This window comes from Papaver somniferum, chromosome 2, assembly GCF_003573695.1.
Source record: "Papaver somniferum cultivar HN1 chromosome 2, ASM357369v1, whole genome shotgun sequence".
Lineage (NCBI taxonomy): Eukaryota > Viridiplantae > Streptophyta > Magnoliopsida > Ranunculales > Papaveraceae > Papaver > Papaver somniferum.
Window position 1 is genome coordinate 210,665,299 of NC_039359.1, and position 23,435 is coordinate 210,688,733.

The 23,435-nt window shown below is 36.5% G+C and overlaps 3 protein-coding genes across 3 annotated transcripts; 2 read left to right on the top strand and 1 right to left on the bottom strand.

The window, feature by feature from the left end:
- Window positions 1–1,859: 1,859 nt before the first annotated feature.
- Window positions 1,860–2,792, top strand: LOC113352725 (F-box protein At3g56470-like). The gene has a single exon (XM_026596512.1). It carries the CDS (start codon window positions 1,860–1,862, stop codon window positions 2,790–2,792), a length of 933 nt encoding a protein of 310 aa, XP_026452297.1.
- A 2,087-nt stretch (window positions 2,793–4,879) lies between these two features.
- Window positions 4,880–12,252, top strand: LOC113352726 (respiratory burst oxidase homolog protein C-like). Its single transcript, XM_026596513.1, has 15 exons — window positions 4,880–5,148; window positions 5,267–5,419; window positions 5,522–5,570; window positions 5,689–5,802; window positions 5,994–6,389; window positions 6,490–6,876; window positions 6,984–7,079; window positions 7,196–7,308; window positions 8,466–8,557; window positions 8,667–8,722; window positions 8,935–8,945; window positions 9,068–9,605; window positions 9,640–9,669; window positions 12,028–12,035; window positions 12,141–12,252. Exons 1-15 carry the CDS (start codon window positions 4,880–4,882, stop codon window positions 12,250–12,252), a joined length of 2,424 nt encoding a protein of 807 aa, XP_026452298.1.
- Window positions 12,253–21,051: 8,799 nt separating this feature from the next.
- On the bottom strand, window positions 21,052–21,833 carry LOC113352727. The gene is made up of 2 exons (XM_026596514.1): window positions 21,575–21,833; window positions 21,052–21,425 (listed from the first exon to the last, which is right to left on the bottom strand). Exons 1-2 carry the CDS (start codon window positions 21,831–21,833, stop codon window positions 21,052–21,054), a joined length of 633 nt encoding a protein of 210 aa, XP_026452299.1.
- Between the last annotated feature and the right edge of the window lie 1,602 nt (window positions 21,834–23,435).

A 23,435-nucleotide genomic window follows, 5' to 3' on the forward strand; every position in this document is an offset into this window, starting at 1 on the left:
CTAAAGCAACCAAATCTCTATCTCACTCTCTCTTTTGAAGCGAAAGAAGAATTTCTTTAAGAACGGTAAAAAAAAAACTGAGAAACTAGAGAAAACCTCCCAAAAAATAAAATGAAAATAATACATAGGAAAAGATTATATACATCTTTACTTCACCCCTAAGGCTAACCCTTATGGGCTAGATTAGCCAAAAAGTGTTGTAAATCAAGAAAAAGTGTGCGGAAAAAGTTAACACTAGTTTTGGATACTTCTCTCTCCTAACATTTGCTCGCATTCCAACTATCAGCGAGATTGAAATATTGAATTGTTCGGCGCTCAAAAAGCGACCAAACACTGAATGGTTCGGCGCTCACAAAAATCTAACGGCTGAGATTAAAACGTTGAATGGTTCGGCGCTCAGAAAGTGACTAAACGCTGAATGGTTCGGCGCTCAGTGGTCCCAGATGACGTGAACTACTAATCTCGCTGCTAGATTAACACTCTCATTGGACTTAGGAGATTGCCCTGTCTGACGTGGATGGACAATCTAGCAACCAGATATCTAGCCCATAAGACTTAGCCTAAACCCTAATAATTTTTCAGTTAGCATTTACCCTAAAAAGTACACCAACCACATATGGGCAAGAGACTTGCACAAGCACGGCTATAATGATGAACACAAATCATACTTATCACCATCTTTAATTATATATCACCTGATTTGCCATTCCAACACTGTTGGGTTCACATCAATTCACTCTACAAGAATATCTCGTAGTTATGGCCAAAAATCCAAGTCCCTTAACTTGGACATTAATTTTTTGAATATACTTGAAAAACATTAACTCTAATGCAAAAATAGCAAGCTGCATTTAAACCTTTAGTAGTAATAAGTACTATCCAGTGTATGTTGACGAGATCCTAGGGTCCTTCGGACATAAATGATTTCACACAAATGATCATAAAATCTATTAAACCTTTAGTAGTAATAAGTACTATCCAGTCTCTATAATATTTTCCAAAAAAACAACGAAGAAGATTGTGGAAAATACATACCTGAATTAAGGGGTACAACCTTTTATCAAAAACCTTCTCACCAAGGTTGGTTAATCAGTCCCTAAAAGAGTTTTTTAATTATAATGGTGGATATGAGGGATATATTTACGATTGTCTTTTATCCTCACCTCCTTACAAGTCAACCGACAGGTCAACCGCTGATACTAATTCAACGGTTATATTTTGGTACCAGAATTTTTATTCTGAGCATGATGACGATGATTACAGATTTTTATTTTGCCGCCCTGGAGAAACACAATGGAGAATACACAAGTTGTCTCCCGATATTGTAGGTTTCATATCACTATCCTTTGTTTTAAAGGTGAGTTATATTTAATGTGTACGGATGTTGATAACCTGGACAACCAGTTAGATCATCATCTAGAGATCAAACAAATTACGAAAGGTACTGATTTGACCCTCTCTATTAAGCCATTCACTGTAATAAAGGATGTCTTGTTTCCGTCGGGATATAAAAATAATGTCAAAGTACATTATGTGGATTCGCATGACGAACTTTTCAGGGTTACCATAACAAAGGATAGCAGTCGTGTGGTTTCAATACAAGTGGTGAGGTTGAATTTCTTGTCAATGGAATGGGAGCAGGTGAATAGTTTCGGAAAATATGTTCTATTTCTCGGCAGAGGTTACACAACAGGTTGTTGCTTAGCAGCTGAGTTGGGCTTCACAAGTGGATGTTTGTATTACATACTCGGGTACAGGGAAAGGCTGCATAAGTTTCAAATTGAAAGTACCGGCAATGCAGTGACTCTGCCATGTCCCTAGTCAAAAGAATTAGATTATTTCTCGGAAAATGGGTTATAATGCCAGTTAATGTGCAGGGAAGAGTGGAAAGTATGTTAGGCAAAGATGAAGAAAATAGCTTTTTAACGGAACTAGAAATCAAAACATGTTCTAGAATGGTTGTCCACGATGAGAACCAAGGTGAAAATTGCAATGTAGGAGAAGTGGAAGCTGCAAGCTACTGGGATAATCTCGATGAAGACATTGTATTGGTGATATCAAATCATCTTCATGGATCAGATTCTAAGAATTTTCGTTTAGTGTGTAAAGCAAATAGAGCAATAATGCCTAAAGTACAAGCGACATCATATTTATCTCCATGGCTGGTGTTCTCTAGAGACCTCAAGTACACAATCTACAATGTTGTAAACCCGATGTATAATGATGAAAACTATGCCATAAATCTGTATGATCTAACAGGCTGTACAATTTGTTTTCAGAAGGGCGGTTGGCTATTAATGACGCGAAAGGAAAATTTATTTTTCTACAATCCCTTCACACGAGAGACGGTGAATATTCCAAACATGGATGTTGGTAATTATTCAGTTGTTTCTTTTTCTTCTTTGCCTACTTCTTCAGATTGCATAGTTTTTGCTATGGCTCGTAGGAACGATGGAATCTATATCAATTGCATTAGAAAGGGAGAAGCACATTGGATACATTGGAGTTTTTTTAACTTTCATAATACTAATATTGAGAGGTCGATGCCATTCCTTAGCACTGCAGTTTTCCACGATGGGGATTTCTTTTGCCTAGATGATCACGGAACTGTGGGACGGTTTTCAACGAAGGATAATAACTGGAAAGTTGTTAAGGAACCGGATGAAGAATTTTATCAAGGTCACTTAGTAGAGTGTTTTGGAGCTCTTTTATTAGTGCAATTAGAACATTGCGGGACGCCGGTTAAGATTTCTAAACTCAATTTCTCTGAGATGGAATGGGTCGAAGTTTGAGAGAGCATATGTTATTCATTGGCGACACCTCATGTGCATCGGCAGTTGCTTCGAAGAGTAATATGAAGAACAAAATCTATTTCCCTAGATTACATGTGAACGGCGGAGGGATCATATTCTATTCACTTGAAACAGCTAGTTATCACTCTGTTGGAAGCCAGCTTTCTGCTACGGGTTTGCTAGATGACACACAAGGATGGTTTAGAAACTGCACGTTGATTCAACCTAATAAGTTGAAGTCTACATCACAGGAGCTTGACTGGCTGAAGACTCCTTCATAAAAAACCGAAAGTTTAATAATTTAGCTCTCCAAGAAATCTGCGTTTTTTGTTTGTTGGCATCATCTCGCAGAGATATATAATGCATCTCATAATTTGGTGCGGATCAATTTTCTTTAAGTACCCTTAATTTCTTTAAATCGTGGTTCTACTAAATAAATTAACTTTTCTATGAAATGCAACTACACCTTCTTGCACATATATTATAATTACTGATTTTCATATCCCAGTCAGAATTGTTGATGCTAACCTTGTACTCCATCCATTAATGTCCGTCAAATAAATAAAACCACCAACTGAATTGTATGGTCGTCACAAAGGTTAGTGTAGCTTCTTTTAGTATTTTCCTTTCTTTTTATTTATTTGTGTACTTATTATTTACCTCTGTAAATTTTGTATGTGTGACCAAAATCTTCCCTTTCAGAAAAATAATAAATAGATAAAATATAATGGAGAAATTCTGCCTCTTTGGTGGAGAGAAATATAAACAGGTGGAAGACGACACGTTAACAACTACTAGAGAGTAAAGACTACCTAATGTCTTCGCTTATTTCTGAATTATTGAGTATTAAATTAGACCTTGATCAACTTGTTCTGTTGTCAGCAACACAAATTTGAAATACGCACACACCTTCAAAGGAAAGTCTTCCCTGAGAGTTCGATTTTATGCATACTCTCTAACCAGTGATCAGATGACATTTTAATATCATCTTTTGATTTAATTTTACTAGTAACGTATAACCAGGAACAAGATATTTAACCCGCGTTGTAATGGTACACATATCAATTACATAACTAATCCAGACTACAAATTGAAATAACTAGTTCAATTTGTAGTTCAGAAACAGCTTTAGTAGTTAGAATATCACAGAAATTCAACCACAGTATGAATCGGCGAGTAAATGCGTGCCACTTGATGGAATCTCTGTCTTGGATTTGTTTATATTAGACATCATTTACTTTCTATTTTGGTTCTTGGCGTTATTGACTATTACTTAATTAATCATTGTTTGATGGCTACGAATGAGTGTTAATCAAGAAAATAGTCATATTTTATGTGCATTTGGAATTAGTTTACTTTAACTAATATTCGCAACTCTTCATGTACACACGAGAACATCACCCACCTGACGAACAGCTGATAGTGATACCTGTTACTTTCCACACAACCAGTTGAGATTAGAGTTCATATACGTATGTTTAATTAAGTATACACAAAGTCAAGTTACAAATTGCTAAATATTCGGATCAATGATAGCCAGCGCGTTACTGGCTTGGTGACTGCCCTTTGTTCTAATCATTTGGCTCCACTAACTGATGAAGATCCCAGCCATAGTCTGTAAGTTGCCCCGACCCTTGGTTGCTTTGACTCAAACCTTGTTCTCCTATGATACAGATGTCGCTTTAATATAGTATACTGTGTTAATATAGTAAACTGATGAAGATCCCGGCCACAGTCTTTAAATTGCCCCGATCCTTTGTTCCATCGACTAAAACCTTGTTCTCCCACGGTACAGCTGTCGCGCGCTTTAATATAGTCTACTGTATTAATACAGTAACCTGTGTTAAATACGCATCAAGAAACTGTTGAGATGTCCAACGTAAGTTACCTAACTATTGTTCCCTTACTTGAATGAGGAGGAAGATGACTAATTAATATAAAAAAACATTAGATCATTATTCTCTTACTTTGAATGAGGTTGTTCATAAGAGTATATAATCACACCTCGTCTTGTTATATCTCATAAGAAAGCCCTCTTTATAGTACATCCATAATTAGGTAGTTGGTTTACGATTCTAATGCACAATATGAGAACAAAACAGGAGGCGGAGAGAAAGAACATCAGAAGCCAACTAGCTTCCATTAGTGATATACGAACTATTAGTAAGTTTTTTCACAGACAAACTGGTCATTTAGAGAAGAAATCGTCTGCTAATGACGCCTTGAAAGGACTCATGTTCATCAGCAACACAGGTAGTCACGCCGAATGGACCTCGGTCAGGGAGACATTCAAAAAGTTAACATCTTCCACAGATGACAAACTACAGCGTAGTCTGTTTCCTGAATGTATAGTTAAGTACCACGGACGTACAATCTGGTTGCGCTCTCTTAACTCCTAGGGGATGCTAGTTATTTTCTGTTTGAATTATTTTATGTTGCTCTCATATCAAATTATGTATTGGGATGACACAAAGAGGATCAGAAGAATTTGCTCTTCAGCTTTTCGATGCTCTGGCACGCAGGAGAAAGATTACCACTGGTTTCATAAACAGAAAGTATCTCAAAGAATTTTGGAAGCAGATTTCTGATACAAACTTCCATTCTAGGCTTCGGACTTTCTTTGACATGTACTCCTAATTCTAACACTAGTTCTGTTTTCTTTTCTTTTTTTTCCTTTTCACGGCTCCTAATTTTACTTCCCGTATTTTTATGACACCACTGAAATGCAGGGTTGACAAAAACGCTGATGGGAAAATAAACGAGGAAGAACTAAGAGAGGTACACCAACTACCTCCATGGATGTTTCCGACTTATGGGAGCTATCTCTGGAATTGATGTTTCCTAAATTGCTTGTCATATTTTTCATGTAATAGAAAAAATAATCGTTGTGATTCAGGTTATCGAATATAGCGCATCTGCAAACAATCTTCCCAGCGTCACAAATCTTGCCTCGCAATATGCTATCATGATCACGAACAAGCTTGACCCAAATGGATTGGGTTACATTGAGGCGAGTGATATTGATCTTTAGAACATAAAATTTAATAATTAGATATCCGTATTAAATTAGAGGAAGGATCCCCTCACACTATTATTATCACACTATCTCACACGTTGAATGTCATTTTTGCGATTAAAAACTAAACCATAACGGATTTGAAGCTAAAATTTTGGGGATGTGTTACTATCAATAATTAACAGATTGAAGAGTGGGAGGAGATATTTAGTATACAGGAGCGTCAGATGCGAAGCCAAAGCGAGGAACTTAAGCAAACCAAAGATACTAACCCTATCTGCAAATGGTTTCAAAGGATTACATACAACTTCTTGAATAAATGGCAAAGGATTTTGGTATTGGCTCTTTGGATTGGAATTATGTTGGGTCTTTTTACCTACAAGTTCGTTCAGTATCGTAACAAATCTGTCTTCGGCATCATGGGTTACTGTGTTTGCTCAGCCAAGGGTGCATCGGAAACTCTTAAATTCAACATGGCCCTGATCTTACTACCGGTCTTCCGCAACACCATCACTTGGCTAAGAAATAAGACAAAGCTAGGTGTCATCGTCCCATTTGATAGTAATATTAGTTTCCATCAGGTAAGGATTCTTCTCTTAAAATTCTTGAATTTTCCATGGTTGTTAAAATAGGTCTTCTAGATGTACTAGAACATAATTAACATGTTTATTTACTAATCAGGTAATTTCAATTGGAATCGGGATTGGGGTCGTTGTACATGCTCTGGCCCATTTAACGTGTAATTTCCCTCGTCTCCTCCACGCGACAAAAGGCGAGTATGAGCTAATGCAGCCATTCTTTGGAAAAAATCAGCCTGGAAATTACTGGTGGTTTCTAAAGGGGGTGGAAGAACTAACAGGAATCGGAATGGTGGTTTCGATGGCAATAACATTTATATTAGCTATACAATGGCCTAAGAAAGGAAAGGATGGAAAATCCTGGACTTGGGAAAGGCTATCAGGATTTAATATGTTCTGGTATACGCATCACTTGTTCATCATAGTTTACACTCTTCTCTTAGTCCATGGAAGCAAAACTTATCTCTCCAAAGAATGGTACACGAAAACGGTTAGTTTATTTCCTTAAAATCACACCCATAAACCTTATACCAGCTTCGTGTAATTAAGCATTAATGAGTCACCAACTAATATTGCTTCTGATGAAACGGAACACAGACATGGATGTATTTGGCAATCCCAATTGCGCTTTACACTTGCGAGAGATTGATTAGATCATTTAGATCACGCGTCAAGTCAGTTAGTATAGATCAGGTATGCACTTGGAAATGTTCGTGTATTCTACCTATAGTATAGATTGGACACGGATTTTCCATCTAATACATTTACATAATTCTGATTGTTATTTCACTTTTGACATGGAATTAAAGTTTGATCAGTATACTGGGGCAATGGCACTGCATATGCCGAAACCAAAAGGCTTCAAATACAGGAGTGGGCAATATGTGTTTCTCAAATGTCCTGATATTTCTCCATTTGAATGGTAAATATAGATCCAATTATAGTTTTGTTCAGTACGTACTGTCTAATTTAATAAACGACTCTTGTTTGACTCGTACTGTTCCACAAGGCACTGCAATCAGGCTATCATTTTAAGCCTGTCAAACACATTTCGCCTTATCCCTAAATTAGGGAAAATCAAAAAAATGTCTCAATACGGTGTGCAATGTTGGAAATTTGCCCCAACGTTAAAAATAGTTGGAAAAATGCCTCATTCCATTAACATTTCCATCCAACCGAATTAAAACACATGTGTAAGCTTACCATCACCACTAGAACCACCACCAAAACCGTCGCGACACCACCTGAACTTTAAACCATGGATCCTAAACCCTGAATCAAAAATTTGAACCCTTAAACCAGAATTCTGAGGGGTGAGTCTTTTCCTTTTCGGGTGCTTGCGCTCATACACCTAGTTAGTAAGTTCGCGAATTATACTCGTATAATTCGCGAATCCATACGTATCAGCCGTATAACTGGAACCCCGACTTAGATTCGCGAATTTTCAGCTCAAAACGAATTATACGTGTATTTACGAATTACCGAATCATACAGCGCGTATAATATTTTGCCACATCATCACTAAATTATCATTCTTTATTATATTTTTGACTTTTAAAATTTTACATACATGAATCTGATTCCAATACCACCAACACACATATTATTTGCTGATTGTAATTCATCTATCATATATATAGTTCATGTCATTATTAAATTACTGTATCTAAGGAGGGATTATATTAAAAATGACTTTTTAACAGGTTAATATATGCCGAATTTTGTACGCCGAATTCATGTCTAAAATTATACACTTATGTATGTCATTCTGTATTACTGCTGAATCACGAACCGTTGACCGGATTTTTGACAGAATATGAATTTTATAAATCCGTATAATACTCGTACGTATTCCGTTCCGAACATTTCCCGTACCCCGAATTGCTAACTAGGCTCATACATATAACTTAACTGGCTTTTCGATGGAATGGGGTATTTCTCTAAAATTTTAAATGTTGATGCAGATTTTCAACATTGCACCCTGTATTGGAGCATTTTATCAATTTTCCCTATAAATTAACTTTTCACTTTTGTTGTACATCTCCAAAATGAAAAAGATTTTTTTCTCTTTGAACACAGGCATCCATTCTCCTTGACTTCCGCTCCAGCAGACGATCACCTAAGTGTCCATATTCGAGCTCTTGGAGATTGGACAAGACGGGCTAAAAGTCGTTCTCTCTAAGGTCAGTAGTCTACGTCCACAAATCTTGAAATTATGTCGTTGCTGTTGCCGTAAGCTAATTAATTTTTTGTATGATGATACATAAACATGCAATTCAGGCCTCAAATGGAGAAAAAAGAAGACCCATAATAGCCGCAGGGGAATGCAACACACTGTAAGCATCTGACAATTTCTAAACATCACAACTTGTTTTTTCTTCCTGCAATAGTTGCACAAAAATATACCAGTTAAGTAGCGGGTATTCTCTAGCCACATTTGCTACCATAGAAGTGTTAAGCATGGGCATCCGAAATTATCAAGATAGAAAAATGAATGGAATAGCTAGAATTGCCAATGGTGTAACCTTCCCATGGCTTGCGGATGTAGTACTCAGTTTGGTAGTCAGGGCACAGGGCCGACCTGAAATTCCATGATTAATGTATAAACTATAAATAACCTCTTACTCATATTAGAGTATGTTAATTGTTCAACTATTTGCAACTAAAGGTGTATGAAATAGGTTTGCGAAGGTGATGATAGATGGTCCATATGGTGCACCCGCTCAAGACTACAAGGATTACGAGGTGGTATTGTTGGTTGGATTAGGAATTGGGGCCACGCCAATGATCAGCATTATAAAAGATATTGTGAACAACATGAAATACAATGAAGCAGATGATCCTGAGTGTGGGATATCAACTACAGCTACTGCTACAAATAGTAGTCATAATAAGGGTAGCATCCATCCTAGGAATAACATGAGGAGTGATTTAAAGATGAAGCGCGCTTATTTTTACTGGGTAACGAGAGTGCCAGGTTCCTTCGAATGGTTCAAAGAGGAGATGATTGAGGTGGAAAAGATGGATATCAAAGGAGTCCTCGAGCTTCACAATCATTTCACAGGATATGGAAAAGAAGATGCTAGGGCTTCCCTAATTGCAGCCATACAATGCCTCGATCAGGCAAAAAATGGTGTTGACATTGTTAGTGGAACCTCTATCAAGTTTCATTTTAGGAGGCCTAATTGGCATGATGTTTACAAGAGAATCTCTCGCAATTTTTGACATTTTTCTTTACTTGAGTGATTTCCAATATAAAAACAAAAGAGTGTTTATTTATATCGTATAACAGCCTTTACTGCACTCTAATCAAAACCCTATTTACACATCAATCAATCAATTCTTCTTTACATAAAGGAGGATGTTTTTGCTAACGTGGAGGCTCCATATTCCTCTTCATCGCTACTGAAAAATTAAGATGCCACGTCAGATACGACTCTTTGCAAACAGCCCCTCCTTATTAAGTTTGGCGAGAGTTGGTATTTGAAAAGACACAAAAGTTCAGTCGGGTACGTTTGAAGAGAGTTGGTATTTGAAAAGGCACAACAGTTCAGTTCGGTACACTATTGGCAAGGAAAGTGAATGCTCTTATCGTTCGAAACGTTGCAACTTCAAATGAACGGATATATGGGATCCTATTATAAATTCTTTAGCCAACCAATTTGATCAATTTGGATTCGTTGTTTCAGTCTTTTCAAACTAAAAATTCAAGAGAGACTTGAAGGTTGTTTAAGAAAAAATAAGAGCCGCAACAGTTTGATGAATTGCGGAAACCAGAAGTTCTCCAAACTCTTGATAGTTGTGTTTCGAAGCCGTTTTTCCGATGCATTGGAAGAACGAGTTCCCTTTGTTCCCTTTCCGTTGCAGGTGTCGTACGTAAAAGCAAATAAATATGAACGAAAAACGCTTAAAGAAACACAGAGCCATGAAACCTGTTATTTTCTTTATGGGTGAAATATTTAATATTATGAACTATGAAGAAAAAACTGTTAGGGGTAGCAGTTGATCATCACTTCTAACATTCATTTCCAGGTTTTGCTTAATGTTTTTTTTGTTTTGATTATCCAATGATGAATTGCTAATAAGGTATCAAAACTAGTGACAAAACCCCTAGGTGACCAACTTAAAGGAACAAAAAAACCACCCATATTAATTTTAACAAATTAAATCAGTTTCATTAAATAGTGACACAAAAAACCCAGCTCAAATAATAATTACCAAATTTAATTTTTTTTTAATTTGAAAAAACCCAAACGTACCCTTCTTCGTCTTCGTCTTCTCTCCTTTCTTTTTTCTTCTTTCTTTCTCTCCTTCTCCCCACCACCATCACCACCAGCAGCGATACCAGATTTCACCAGCAGAAACTTTATGCTTCCCCGACCACACTAGCACCTTCGTATCTCACCACCACCACCGCCTTCGTCCGCCTCCTTCAATTCCATCACCACCTTCGTTCCCTTAACCCTTAATTGTTGAAATTAGCGTTGCGATTTTAACTTCAGTTGAAGAACAAAGATGGGTTGGTGACGAATTGATGATTGAGATCGATTTTTCAAGGAAGGGATGATGGAGTGGTGACGTTTCTAACAAGGTCTAGGAATTGATTCCCTGGTGGAAATGAACTACCGATGACGATATGCTCGTGTTGGGAAAAACGGTGGATTTAGAATGATAATTTGAAGTTTTGAAGTATTAAAAGATCTTATCATTTCAAAAAAAATTCAATTGAATTGGATACCAGATTTCGTTTTGTTTGACATTTCGTTGGTTTTTATTCTTGAGAATTTGATTTTGATTGTTACTGTAAGGATTTATTGACTTGGTAAAAATCTTATTTCCTTCTACTTTTGATTGTTACTGTAAGGATTTATTGACTTGGTAAATTTAATTCCATTTACATGTTTGATGATGAATTAGATTTATTCTTGAAAATGTTATACCAAATAGTAGTGAGATTAACTTGTCGGGTGCAAGATTTCGTCCCTTATTTGCTCTGTATTGGTGGAAATGGGATATGAATATCACAGTTAGTCTTATGTTGCTTGTTGGTGGATTGATTTTTCTAATAGTAAATGAATTTTGAACTGAAGTTTGTATAAGTACTTTAGTCTAAAATGTTGAGATCAATGAAGTGTGCATTACTGTCTCTTAGTGAGGTCCATTTTATGGGCTAACTTTTTAATTGAAGTCCATGCTAGTTAAAGAACTGGTTAAGGAAAGTGTACAAGTTGTTTGGTTGTGAAATTATTGAAAACTTAAGTTGCGTTTCCACGGTTAACTTAGCAGTTGACATTATGTGGTTTGTTAATGTTGAGCTACCATGCATACATTTCAAAGTCATATTTTGCAGTTCAATCTGATAGTTATCATCTATGGTTAGAGTGGTTAGACTAGGTGCCCCTGTTGAACTTGAAAACTTGTATAAGTACCACAGTGTGGCCCTCTTTTGACTCCTGCATCGACACTTGTGTGCAGCGTAACTGAAGGAGGCATCTCCCTAAAACATGCTCTTTTTAATTTCCGAGTACCTACTTGAGATGATTTGAGCATATGGAAAGAGAAAAGTAACTATTCTATTCTTGTTGGCCAATATTCTTATATCTTATTACTGATATGTTGGAACTGCTTGTGTTCGATTCAGGGTGTCAGGTACTCAGTCAGACCCATCAAATTGATGCTAGAAAGGAGAGAAAGATGGAGACATTAAGGACTGCTCTTGGGATGAATAAAGTTGATAAAACTTCTTTACTACAGGAAGAAGGGAAACATGAAACTGTTCTGGAAACAGTGGAATCCGATTCTGAAATTAGGTGAAGGAGAGGGTCCAAAAGAAGGTTTAATAGAGAAAAATGATGGCTATAATTGAAATGGGAAGCAATTGCAGGTGGTGAATTGGATTGAGGAGCTGAGTAGAGTCAGCTAGGAGATGTTGCTGCTGCTGCTTTCAGATTGGCAGTGTGCAAGTGTAGCTGCTGGTATTGTTGATATGGTTATTGCAGTGATGGGTTTGATATGGTTATTTCACTGACAGGGTCTTGTGATGAGTTTCATTTGATGCTGCTAGTAAGCTCCGGTTGCAGCTCAAGTTAATATTATAGAGAAGGTGGTACTGGTGTTGGCTTTGAGTTGGTTCTCTATGAAGAATGGTTTGAGCTGATGCTTGAGAATGGTTTTTAAGTACAGTTGCAGGTTGAGAGTGTAGAGAAGAACTGAGATGCCTATGTTGGTGGTGATTATGAACTGCAGTTGGTGATAATCAGAATCCATGGAGGAACTGGTGTTGCTCTGGTTGAATTAATATGGATATTGCAGGTCCAGTTGAAGATCAAACTGAGCCTGAGATGGAGCATTTGTGGTGTTCAGGTATGAGATTGAACTGAAATGGAAGGCAGTGATGCAGTGGGTATGGGATTTGAAGTGAATTTGTAGTTGCAGGTGCAGGTGCAACGAAGTGCTGCAATACAATGAGGAATTGCCTGTAAACCTAGATGGAAAGATATACCAGGTGAAGCTGAGTAATGGGTCTTGAGACATAACTGGTGGTATTGTTGTTGAAGCGCAGAAACCAATTATGGTTTCATCTTATTTATGATGAAACCAAAATCGGTCATCGTATTTCAACAATGTATTTCTATCCATGAAGATGTATAATACCTCTTAAAAAATTTCTTGCAGGTGATTTCTCACGAAACCAAGATGAAACCAAAATCGGTTTCATCGTATTTATGATGAAACCAAAATTGGTTTCATCGTATTTTTGGGAGGTGGTGGTGGTGGGCGGTCGTGGTGCTGGTTTTGGTCGGCGGTGGTCGATAGTGGTGGTGCTGGATGGTAGGGTGGCTGGTATTGGTGGTGCAATCACATAGTATCGGTGGTGGTGGTGGTCGGAGGTGGTGGCGGTGGTGATCGACAATGGTGGTGATGGATGGTAGGGTGGCTGGCAGTGGTGGTGCAATTGCGCAGTACCGGTGGCGGCGGCGGGCGGCGGCGGCGGAGCGGTGGTGGTCGGTGGCGGCGGCGGTGGTTGGTGGCGGCGGTGGTGGTCGGTAGTGGCGGCGGTGGTGGTCGGTGGTGGCGGTGGTGGTCAGTGGAGGCGGTGGTGGTCAGTGGTGGCGGCGGCGGGCGGTGGTGGTCGGTGGCGGCGGTGGTGGTGGGACGGCGGCGGCGGACGGCGGCGGCGGAGCGGTGATGGTCGGTGGTGGCGGCGGCGGTGGTGGTCAGTGGCGGAGGAGGTGGTCGGAGGTGGCGGCGGTGGTCGGTGGCGGTAGTCGATGGTGGCGGTGGCGGAAGGTTGCGTTGGCGGTGGTCGGAGGTGGTGGCGGTGGCGGCGGTGGTCGGAAGTGGTGGCGGTGGTTATCGGTGGCTGCGGTGCTTATTGGTGGTTGTTTATTTCTTGTTGGGGGTGACAATATAATAAGAATTAAAGTGTGGTTGATTTTTGTTTTTTTTTGGGTGATTTAAACTAGAAGGGTAATATAGACAGTTTATATTAAATGGGGTTTTTATGAACAATTTGTTTTGTTGGAGTTTTTGTATATGGATAGTGACACTTTTGGGGTTATAACTCGCGGACCGATAAGGTATTTCTTTTCTTTATTTCTATTTGCAGAGGCAGTATGATGTGTAAACACCGACTACTTTCAATGAAGAATTACAGTGCCGATTAATTTATAAATTCAGAAAAGCTAATCATATTAAGATTATCCATGCAGGTCCAATTGTACATGCTAATGGATTGGTACAAAACACTACAAACACAAATGTGTGTCCGACATATGACTACAATTGGAAGAAGAAACAAATCAATAGATAGCCAAAGAAAAAGTATAGGTGACCGGCGATGAATCTTCATGACAAAATGTATAATGCCATCTACAAACAAGAGAAAGATACCAACGAATAGCCAAAAGAAAAAATATATGTGAATCACCAGAAGCATAAACCCCCTGCCTAAATGAGAGATGGAAAATATCTTCATTGATTTCCAGCATTTAGAGTACGTGGGAGAGATGATTTAGACAAATCAATAAATGCAACTGACTACGCCTTGACAAATTAAACTTACCGAAGGATGAAATGTGAGGAACTGAAGAGTGGGCATCATGCCTACTTGCTTCTGAATTAAACGGAAGAAATTTTAGCATGTCACGCTAGAATCGCTGGTATGAATTACTGACACATCAATAGTTTTGTTAAACTTCCCTTTCTTCTTAGAAATGGTACCAAAAGAAACTGAATTGGGGGTTTCAGTTTTATAATCGATGATGCGGAAAGAGCAAAAGAAAAAAAAAATTGAATTATTACTTAAAATGGGAAAATTTAATATTTTTGGGTTTCTCTCCATTTTGATATGCAGGAGTCGTAAGAAGTAATAACAAGGAAGAAAAAGTATTTTCTCGGACTGAAGGGAGATGATTTACATTCGCACATATATGATGCAAACTGATACAACTCATTGTAAGTACCCATTAACCCATGGTTATCGTGTATCATTTAGCTGGCATGAACGACGTCTTTATAGAACACTAATAAAGGGGACATATGCTAACAGGGTGTTTGGATACATATATATGAATATATGAAAACATTTTCATGCTATTATCCATTCACATCTATTATGGCAAAAACCAGTTAGAGTTTTCAGATTTCTTACAGAGGGAAAACAAAGTGCTACAACAATTCAGTTAAGTGGTTTATGTCACTTTCTTGCTTTTATAACATTTTCTAAATTATAAATTTGTTACTTTCTCTTTGTTTTTATTTTTGTAGATAGTGATATTTTTGCACATTAATTTACCGCCTTTGTTATGTCTGCGTCATCAGCATAATATTTTCTTTGTACTGTTACGCGGTGTTGGATAACAATTTTCCCTCTATCAATATGAATGTCCAAGAATCAAAATGCTACTTATAAGTGTAAGCTGGAGAGATCAATAAAAGGGAACCATAATTGCGCGGGTTTACTGAACTTGTTAAATAATAATCCTAAATACAAGAGATAAAAATAGAATAGATAATATCCTGATCCTATAGGAAATAACACAAGTACCTTGGCTTAGATCGATTCATAGACTTGTAATCTAGGTAGATTCCGAGGTTGAGACTAGGGAGGGTGATGGATTCAGAGGAAAATAGACTAAAATGTACGACCTAATAGAGTAACAGGTAAAGGTAAATCTAGGATTTTATCCCTTGGCTTTTAAAGAAGAAATTTTACACATTTCATCTCAATTTATTTTTTGTGTTCTTTTGTTAGTGTGGATATTTTAGTCAAAAGATCTCAAAACGCCTCTTTGTTTTATACGGAGTAATTAGCAAAATAATTCTTAGAAGGGTTTAATTGGGTTTTTTACGGAACCTAGGAAACCTAATAGCAAGACAGAGTTGTCGTGCATCTTTATTTTTCCGCCTATTTGAAACTCTCCTTATGTGTTAACCTCAAACTTTAGAAAACTTCTTGAAGAAGTGATGAGAAGTGGAAGCTTATAATTGAAATAAATTGAAATTGATAAATTGAAAAGGATAAACAACCAACCAATTTAGTTTCTTCTACCCTTTGAATAAAGGAAGAACCTAATAATGGAGATTCTTCTCAAATAACTTACAATTTCTACCCAATTAAATTGGAAACTATAAGATTATGAGAGGCATCTAGTTGATACTCTAGAATTAGATGATCTAATTACCCCTAGAGATAACAATTAGGTTTGAAAGAAAAGAACCTCTCATTCTTCGCACAAATGTTCTAAAACTCAAAAACTTCCTCATTTAGCCTTATCTCTTCTAATTTATACTAGCACCAAGGGCATACTTGGCATATTCAAAGTAATTCTAGGATAAACTATAAATGGTGCTTCAATATCGATATGGGACATCCACAATACATCATCCTCCCCTTCTTTAAACAAATTCGTCCTCGAATTCTTCAAAGTGTATTCTTCATTTGTGCTTGAACTTCTTCCTTGTTTGAAGACAATTCTACCTCTCCACCTTCCATTGTAGTTACTCACCAAATGTAGCATTTTTTGATCATCGTTGAGAGCATCCCCAAGTAGTAAAGACACACCAAGTATTTCTTCATTTTTAAATACATCATCCTCCCCTTGTTTGCACAAATTCGTCCACGAATTCTCCAAAGCATATTCTCCATTAGTGCTTGAACTTCTTCCTTGTTTGAAGACAATTCTACCTCTATACCTTCCATTGTATTTACTCACCAAATGTAGCACTTTATGGTCATAGTAAAGAGCATGCCCAAGTAGTAATGACATATCAAGTATTTCTTCGTTTGTAAATACATCATCCTCCCCTTGTTTGAAAAAATTCATCCTTCAAAGCATATTCTCCATTAGTGCTTGAATTTCTTCCTTGCTTGAAGAAAATTCTACCTTTACACCTTCCATTATAGTTACTCACCAAACGTAGCATTTTGAGGTCATGGTTAAAAGCATCTCCAAGTAGTAAAGAAACACCAAGCATTTCTCTCAACCTTGCACGGTAACGAAATCCATGGAACTTGTCTTTAACGAAAGCCCAAATTGGATTAATATATATTGACTTTCCATTTTGTTGTAGCTTGAGTGAATGCTTTCTTCCGGTAATTGTCGGTTCACATAATTGAAATTGTTCTCGAGATGCATCTAACATAGCATTTCCAATTCAATATCATACCTTGGGTACACCAAAATCTTTTACTTCACTACCATTAAATACTTCATCAAAAATTGAACACAAAGGATTGTATTCTTCTTTCTCTTGATTCTTACGTGATAGAAATTGGTCCATGATAGTAAAATAATCAAATATTTGATCCACATTCATGCCATCTTAATAGATTGGAAGATCACCCACTATTTCACTTTCCCCATGACTCAAATAACTATCAAATTTTGGAGGAGTCATTTCATCAAACATCTTGTGGGAAATTTTTTTATCCTCATATCCACCAACCAAAATTGATACATCTAGTTCACTTAAATAATCACAATCATTAGGTAGAATCCTTTCTTGGTTATGGAGACTTGCAAGTTTCCAATAATATTCTTCACAAATTTCTCCAATTCTTAGATACATATCATCAAACACTTCATGTACAATATTCATTAACACATCCTTTGAATGAATCATACCCAGATTAACTTCTCTTTTGTAAACCATTGTGAAATCAATATAAGATTGAAAAACCCAATTTGAAAATACTATCAAAGAACATAAAAATCAACCTAAAATACTTGATAAAGAGATTAGTAATGTTCACCTCAAGAACAAGTATCTTCACCAATTACACCTTTTCCCCTTGAGAATCAAACCAAAGCTCTTGATACCAAATGATGAGAAGTCGATGCTTACAATGAAAATAAATTGAAATTGATAACTTGAAAAAGGATAAATAATCAACCAATTTAGTTTCTTCTACTCTTTGAATAAAGGAAGAACCTAATAATGAAGATTCTTCTCAAATAACTTACAATTTCTACCCAATTAAATTGGAAACTATAAGATTATGAGAGGCATCTAGTTGATACTCTAGAATTAGATGATATAATCCCCCCTAGAGATAACAATTAGGTTTTAAAGAAGAGAACCTCTCATTCTTCACACAATCTTCTCATACCCACCAATGGAAATTGAATTCTCTAACTCCATTTCATCTTTATAATCATTAGAGAGTTCAAATGAGTCCACATAAAGACTTTCCAACTTCTTAATTTTCTCTTCTACTAGTTGACACATTTCATAAAACATCTCATATCTCATTTTATTTAATAATCCCATCACTTGAACATTACTTACTTTTACTTACCCGTCCATTTTCATTCTTCTTTTTGATATCATAATAAAACACCATAAGATTGAAATACCCAATTTAAGAAAACTACCAAGAAAAATAAACATAACCCAAAATACTTGATGATTATATTAGTATCTTTACCAAACCTTCCCCCAAAAATCAAACCAAAGCTCTGATACCAAATGAAATTATAGACTTGTTAATGAAATTGTAGACTTGTTATCACAAACTATTGTTGTTGGTGTCTTCTGTTCTTGAAACAATGACTTCAACATCATTCTCAACCACACAGCTTGTGTAGCACAATTGCTAGCATCTATATACTCATTTTATGTTGTAGATAATGCAACAACTTGTTGCTTCTTTGATGACCAAGAGAAAAAACCAGTTCCCAATTGAAATCCATAACCTGATGTGCTCTTTCTTCCTTCTGTATCACCATCCCAATCACTATCAGTAAATACAACCAATTTTGGATCTTATGAAACATTATAGAGAATCCCCAAGCTAGTTGTTCCTCTAACATATCTCAGAATGCGTTTTGCAGCATGTAAATGTGATTATCTAGGTTCTTCCATAAACCTACTAACCAATCCAACTGCATACATGATATCTGGTCTTGTAGCAGTCAAATATCTCAAACATCCAACAAGACCTTTAAATCTGATGAATTCACAAGCTCTCCTGATCCTTCTCTTGTCAATTTCAATTTCTCTTCTACTAGTGTTAAGATTGGATGATAATTATCCATCTTGGTACGCTTCAAAATTCCTTCTGCATACCTTTGTTGATTGATAAAAATTCCTTTCTCAGATTGTTGTACTTCAATACCAAGAAAATATGATATCAAACCAAGATCTGTCATCTCAAACTCCTTCACCATATCCTCCCTGAATTCCTTGATCATTTCATAACTATTTCCAGTAAAAATATAAGATCATCCACGTACAAACATACTATTATATGATTGCCAAGAGTATCAGCTTTCAAATATAAAGTATGCTCATGTGGACATCTAGTAAACCCTTTCTTGATGAAGTAAGAGTCTATTCTTGTATACCAAGCTCTTGGTGCTTGTTTCAAACCATACAAGGCTTTATTTAGCTTGTATACTTCATTCTCCTTCCCCTCCATAATGTAGCCAGCTGGTTGCTCTACATAAAATTTCTTCTTCTAATACTCCATTCAAGAATGCTGACTTCACATCCATCTGAAATATCATCCAATGTTTTTGTGCAGCTATAGAAATGATCATTTTTACTGTATCAAGTCTTACAACTGGTGCAAATACTTCTGAGTAATCTACTCCTTGTCTCTGTCTATATCCCTTAGCATCTAACCTTGTTTTCAATCTATCTATTTCACCATTTGACTTGCACTTTATTTTGTAAACCCACTTAACACCAATAGGCTTCTTTCCTGGTGGTAATTTAGTTAATTCCCATGTGTCATTCTTCTCAATTGACTTTAGTTCTTCATTCATAGCTTGAATCCAACCTTGTTCTTTAGATGCTTCATCATAAGTTACAGGATCACAATCTCCATATAATACAAAATTCACCACATCATCATCAGTTTCTTCATTATCTTTTGATAAAACATAATCATTCAACCTAGCAGGTATAATATATTTTCTTCTTGGTCTTGTACTTTCTTGTTGAGGTATTGCTTCTGTTCTTGCTTCTTCATGTTGTTTTTCAACATTGTCTTGAGCTTGCACTTATTCCTCAACTACAATTGGAACTGTTCTGACAGCAATAGGTGGATCAACATTCCTTGTTGATCCAATATTACGTGGATCAACATCCCTTGTTGATCCAATATTATGAGGATCAACATTGATTGTTGATCCATTATTCCAGTTCCATTGTGAATCTTCATCAAATATCACATCTCTACTTATAACTATCTTTCTAGTTTCTGGGTTATATGGGTTGTATCCTTTAGTCACCGAACTGTAACCAACAAGAATACATTTTTCACTCTTATCATCCAGCTTCTTTCTCAATTCTTTTGGCACATGTGCATATGCAATGCATCCAAAAATTCTCAGATGTCTTACACTTGGTCTTACTCCTCTCCATGCTTCTTCTGGTGTCTTGTTATTCAAACTATTTGTAGGACATCTGTTAAGTAGATACACTGTTGTACCAACTGCATAACCCCAGAAATTCTTTGGTAAATCTTTTGTTTTTCTTATAGTTCTTGCCATCTCCGTTATGGTTCTGTTCTTTCTTTCAGCTACACCATTCTGTTGAGGTGTATATCTTGTTGTTTGCTGATGTAGAATACCATGTTCTTCCATGAAACTGTCAACAACAGTATATTCTGTCCCTCTATCAGTTCTTAATATCTTGATGCTCTTACCAATCTGTTTCTCAGCATAAGCTTTGAAACTTCTAAAATCATTAAAAGCATCACTCTTTTGTTTAAGTAAATACACCCATGCTTTTCTACTAAAATCATCAATGAAAATTATAAAGTAATTGTTACCTCCATGTGGTGTAACTTCAATAGGACTACACAAGTCACTATGAATAATCTCCAACTGTTGCTCAGCTCTTCTATCTTTGTTAACTGGAAATGGATCTCTGTGCTGCTTGCCAAAGATGCAGTTTTCACACCTTGATTCTGGTACCTCAATAAAAGGTAAGACTGACACCATCTCTTTCTTTGCTAAAGTTTGTAAACTGTTAAAGTTCACATGTCGCATTCTCTTGTGTCATAACCAAGTATCATTAGGAACACTGCTACTGTAACAGCTTTCCTTTTGATGTTGAACATTCAAGGGAAATAATCTTTTTCTAGTCATCTTCACTCTTGCTATCAATCTTGTTCTTCTATCTCTGATAAAACAAACACCATTAAAGATATTCATACATATCCTCTTTCAGACAATTGTCCCATGCTCAACAAGTTTTGATGTAATCCTGGTACATAGAATACATCCATGATGTAAGTCTTCACTCCATTCTTGAGAACAATCTCAATTCTCCCTTTCCCCATAACTAGAATGGTAGAATTATTACCAAACTTCACTGTGGATCTTACAGATTCATCTAGACTCTCAAATAAGTCTTTTCTTCCACACGTGTGGTTACTGCAACCAGTATCTAAATACCACTTATGTTGAGGTTGTTCTTCAGGTGTATGACAAGCCAACAACATATTTTCTTTCTTTTCTTCTTCTTCTTTTTCTTCTTGGCTTTCTGCAATATTATCTTTTAAATTTTCCTTGTAGTTGTTATCTGTCGTATTTCTTGGTTTTTTACATTCAACAGAAAAATGTCCAAAAATTCCACAATTATAACTTGAACCTTTGATCTATCAACTGGTTTTCTTCCTTGATAACCCTTTGTGTTAGATCTCCCTCCATTACTATATCTTCCTTGAAAACCTCCAGCATTAGGTTTTCCTTGATTGCTTCTCCAGCTTACTTGACTTTGAAGTGCTTCTTCAACTTGTTTTGCAGCAATTGTTTTCTCCAACAATCTTTGTTCATTAAGATTTATAGTTGCAGCAGTGTTACAATCTTCAATAGCAGTTACTTTTGCTTCATACTTCTCAGATAAGCTTCTTAATATCTTTTCAACAATTGCTGAATCTTCTACAGTATCACCATTGTCTTTCATCTCATTGACAAGATTCAATGTCATTGAGAAAAAAATCTGATATTGCTCCAGTAGTTTCCAACCATCCCATGCTATTTTAGGGTTTGTAATCTAACCTTCTTGACCTTGTCAGATCTTGTGTAATAGCTTATCAAACCATCCCATGCTATTTTAGCTTGATTAATATATATAACTTTGTCCATGAGAGATTCATGAATACCTTGATGAAGAATATATGTAGCTTTAGAATTCTTCTTTCTGTTTTCAGTTAATAGAGTTTGCGCAGCTCCTTCAAGTACAACTTTTTCTGCTGGTTCTACATAACCATCCTTCAAAATATCCCAAACCTCTTGAAATATGAATATATTCTCCATATGCAACCTCCAGTGTTCAAAGTTTTTACCTTCAAATACCGGCACCTTGATTGAACTTAACCTTGTCATCAAAAAGCAACTTAACTTCTCAAACCCACAGTCCTAGAACCTGATACCAGTGCTCTGATACCATATGTAGAAAATCTGATATCAAAGACTTAATGAAAAAACTCACAGAGTTAACTGAAATAAAACTCTCTCTTCTATTATATTCGATTCATGGCTCAACAACCTATTTATATGAATAACAAACTTGACAATCAAGAAATAAAGACTTCCAAAAATAACCAAACTCTAACAAAGAAACTTCTAGACAATTATTACGTAAACCGACTCAAATACCAGTAAAACTTGCAACTGAAGTTTACTTCACGGACACCGTACCATTGGGTCAACAATACATGTTGATTCATTCACTTTGGATCAACTACAACAGTTGATCCGTACCCTTTTTCCTTATTGGATCAACAACACTTGTTGATCCACTTGTAACTTTTCAACTCTTACAGTTGATTCATAACAACTATATCAACAACACTTGTTGATCCCTCTTGTCTTCTTATCAGTATCTTGGTTTATTCTTCAACAGTTCGCTATGGATCATAGGACCGACAAGATCTATATTGATTTAATTATAAGGGGAGAAGCACATTGGAGTTCTTGTATCTTTAATAATCCGAATACTAATAGGGATAGATACATGACATTCTTTAATACCAGAGTTTTTCATCGAGGGGCTTTCTATTGCGTAAATTATCATAGAACTGTGGGAGTTTTTTCTACTAAGGATAACAGTTGGAAAGTTCTTGGGGAACCCGATGAACAATTTGATGATTGTTCCTAAGGTTACTTACTAGGGTGTACTGGAGATGTTCTATTAGTGAAGGTTAGATTAAGTTATTACGGCAAAAGGTCGGTTAGGATTTTTAAACTGAATTTCTCTGAGATGGAATGGATAGAAGTTAATAGTTTGGGAGAGCATATGTTATTCATTATCCACAACTCATGTGTATCGGCAGTTGCTCCAAATAGTTACATGAAGAAAAATATTTACTTCCCTAGATTATATCTGAACGACGGAGGGATCATATTCTATTCACATGAAACAGGTACATATCACTCTCATAATAGCAATTATTCTGCGAAGTATTTATACGACACCGAAGGATGGCTTAGAAATTGCACTTGGATTGAACCGAATATGCTGAAGTCTACATCTCAGGAGCTTGACTGGCTCAAGACACCTTCATAATAAATAATTGTTTGATAATTT